At 46.6% G+C, this 1,974-nt stretch overlaps 1 protein-coding gene across 1 annotated transcript; it reads right to left on the bottom strand.

The window, feature by feature from the left end:
• Window positions 1-239: 239 nt before the first annotated feature.
• Window positions 240-882, bottom strand: H257_19422 (hypothetical protein; the record flags this gene model as incomplete). The annotated part of the gene is made up of 2 exons (XM_009848567.1): window positions 240-452; window positions 619-882. 2 exons carry the CDS (start codon window positions 880-882, stop codon window positions 240-242), a joined length of 477 nt encoding a protein of 158 aa, XP_009846869.1.
• Window positions 883-1,974: the final 1,092 nt, after the last annotated feature.

Here is a 1,974-nt window from a genome sequence, read left to right as displayed (position 1 = left end):
GCTACAAATGACTGAGAAAGTTGGTCATTGTCCATGGTGTACCATTGTCTCATCTCCTGGGATTCGATGAGTGCAACTTCATGTAACATATCGTAGATTTATAATCAGATTCCTATTAGTCCAGTACTCTCCCTCTGTTCTTTTTTACTGGAGCGATACTTTTTCCGAGATGCTACTTACTACGTAGTACCCACACCAAGCAGCTCAAAGTTCACGTCACCACCCCACATCCAACTAGTTTAGCTAGTATACACTTGGAGCGACGGCACTTTGCGGCCATCCCGCAAGTGTCGCGGCCACCATTCTTTCCCTGGATAGTAAGTGTACCCGAGCCGTACGTCAGCGTTGGGGTCGTTCGTGGTCGTGAACGCCTTCGCGCCCTCCAACGAGATGGGGGATTCGTCCAAGGTTTCGCCGTTCGAGAACACCGTGAACGAGTACGTGGTGTTGGGCTGAAGTACAATAGGGGACGGGGAGTCCATTGAAACGTGACCTCTTCAGCGAATTCTTGGATGGGGATACGCGGGGGGTTGCCGCAGGACTCTTTACACTTGGGCAAGCCAATATATATTGGTTTGAAAGGGGGGACACGTGAAAAAATAGGGGGATATTGGTTACTTTCGACAAAGGGTACATGTCAGCTTGCAACCATATCGACGCGTTGGTGGGAAGGTGCATCGTGCGGACGGTAAAGTTGACACATTCAAGTTTCAGTCCAGTGGGGCAGTCGATGTCTCCACTGCCAGAAGCGGTATCACAACCTTCTGCCACCGGGGGGCTGCAGAATTGAACTCCCAAGTTTTGGGACAAAGATGGGTTGGCCCTCGGCATCCCGGTGCGCAAGACTGTCAAACACCAGCGCAAGTGGGCCAGCCCCCACATGGGACGAGGCGGCGACGGCGGCGTGGACGAGAGCAGCAAGGAACTTCATGGCAATAAGTGAAAACGAGAAATGAAAAAGGGCTGACAACGCCTTTGTGTGAGTTGTTTTATAATATCAAAGAAGAATTGAACGACCAAGCCATACTCGATGACTGGTTCTAGGTACAGTACGCGTTAACGTTATGACACTTGTCGCACGTCAAGTTAGGGTGCGTCTGATAACATTTCAAGAGTAATATTCCATTTTCTCGCAAAATGGGACTAACCAAAATGCTATTTTCAAAATGGAGGTACAAGGCCCATTTTGTAATTGGACCTCTTCAACGAGTAAATCCCACGTGGACGTATTGGATTATTTGGGTTAAAACTCTTCAAGGAAGACAAATTTCAATTTTGATCATATTTGTTGAATTCGCCCCCAACCAAAATGGCGTTTTGGGCCTGAACATTGCAATATTTCCGGTTACCAGACACTCCCTTAAACTACACAGATCAATTAGTAAATAAGAAGATCGAGGCGTAATGCGTCTTGGCTTGAACCGACTCTCTTGTTTGTCTTTGTCGGCAGAAATAGCCCAACTTGTACAAAAGAGGTATTGTGCAGCACAACCTATAATTGGCAGATATTTTAGGTATTAATTAATAGTAGAAATGGATTCCATAGTATTAATAGTATACTATACTAGTACTAGTACTGCGGAGTATGTCGGAACTCAAGTTGTGCTAACAGTAAATTCTGCCTACAAAGTGGAACAAGAGAGCCGGTTCTGCCTACAAAGTAGAATTGCGTCCCAACCAAAGGCATACTGTTTCGTAGGTCTTACTTCGTAGTACTCCTGACATGGGTGGAAAAAGCAGGTCTATATTGCACACGTTACTGTAATCAATTGATTAGTGTAGTTTAACTTGACATGCGACAAGTGCCATAACGTTGTTGGGGTCGTTCGTGGTCGAGAACTCCTTGGTGCCATACAACCAGTTGGGCAACTTGTCTTTGGTTTCGGTTGGAGAACACCGTGAGCCAGTACATTCAACAGAGGTAGGCAGGGACCCATTGGAACGTGACCTCGCTGAATTCTTGGGTGGAGATAC

The sequence above is a fragment of the Aphanomyces astaci genome (assembly GCF_000520075.1).
Source record: "Aphanomyces astaci strain APO3 unplaced genomic scaffold supercont1.576, whole genome shotgun sequence".
NCBI lineage: Eukaryota > Oomycota > Saprolegniomycetes > Saprolegniales > Verrucalvaceae > Aphanomyces > Aphanomyces astaci.
Note: the sequence above shows the minus strand (reverse complement) of the source record. Positions and strands in the feature narration are given on the sequence as shown.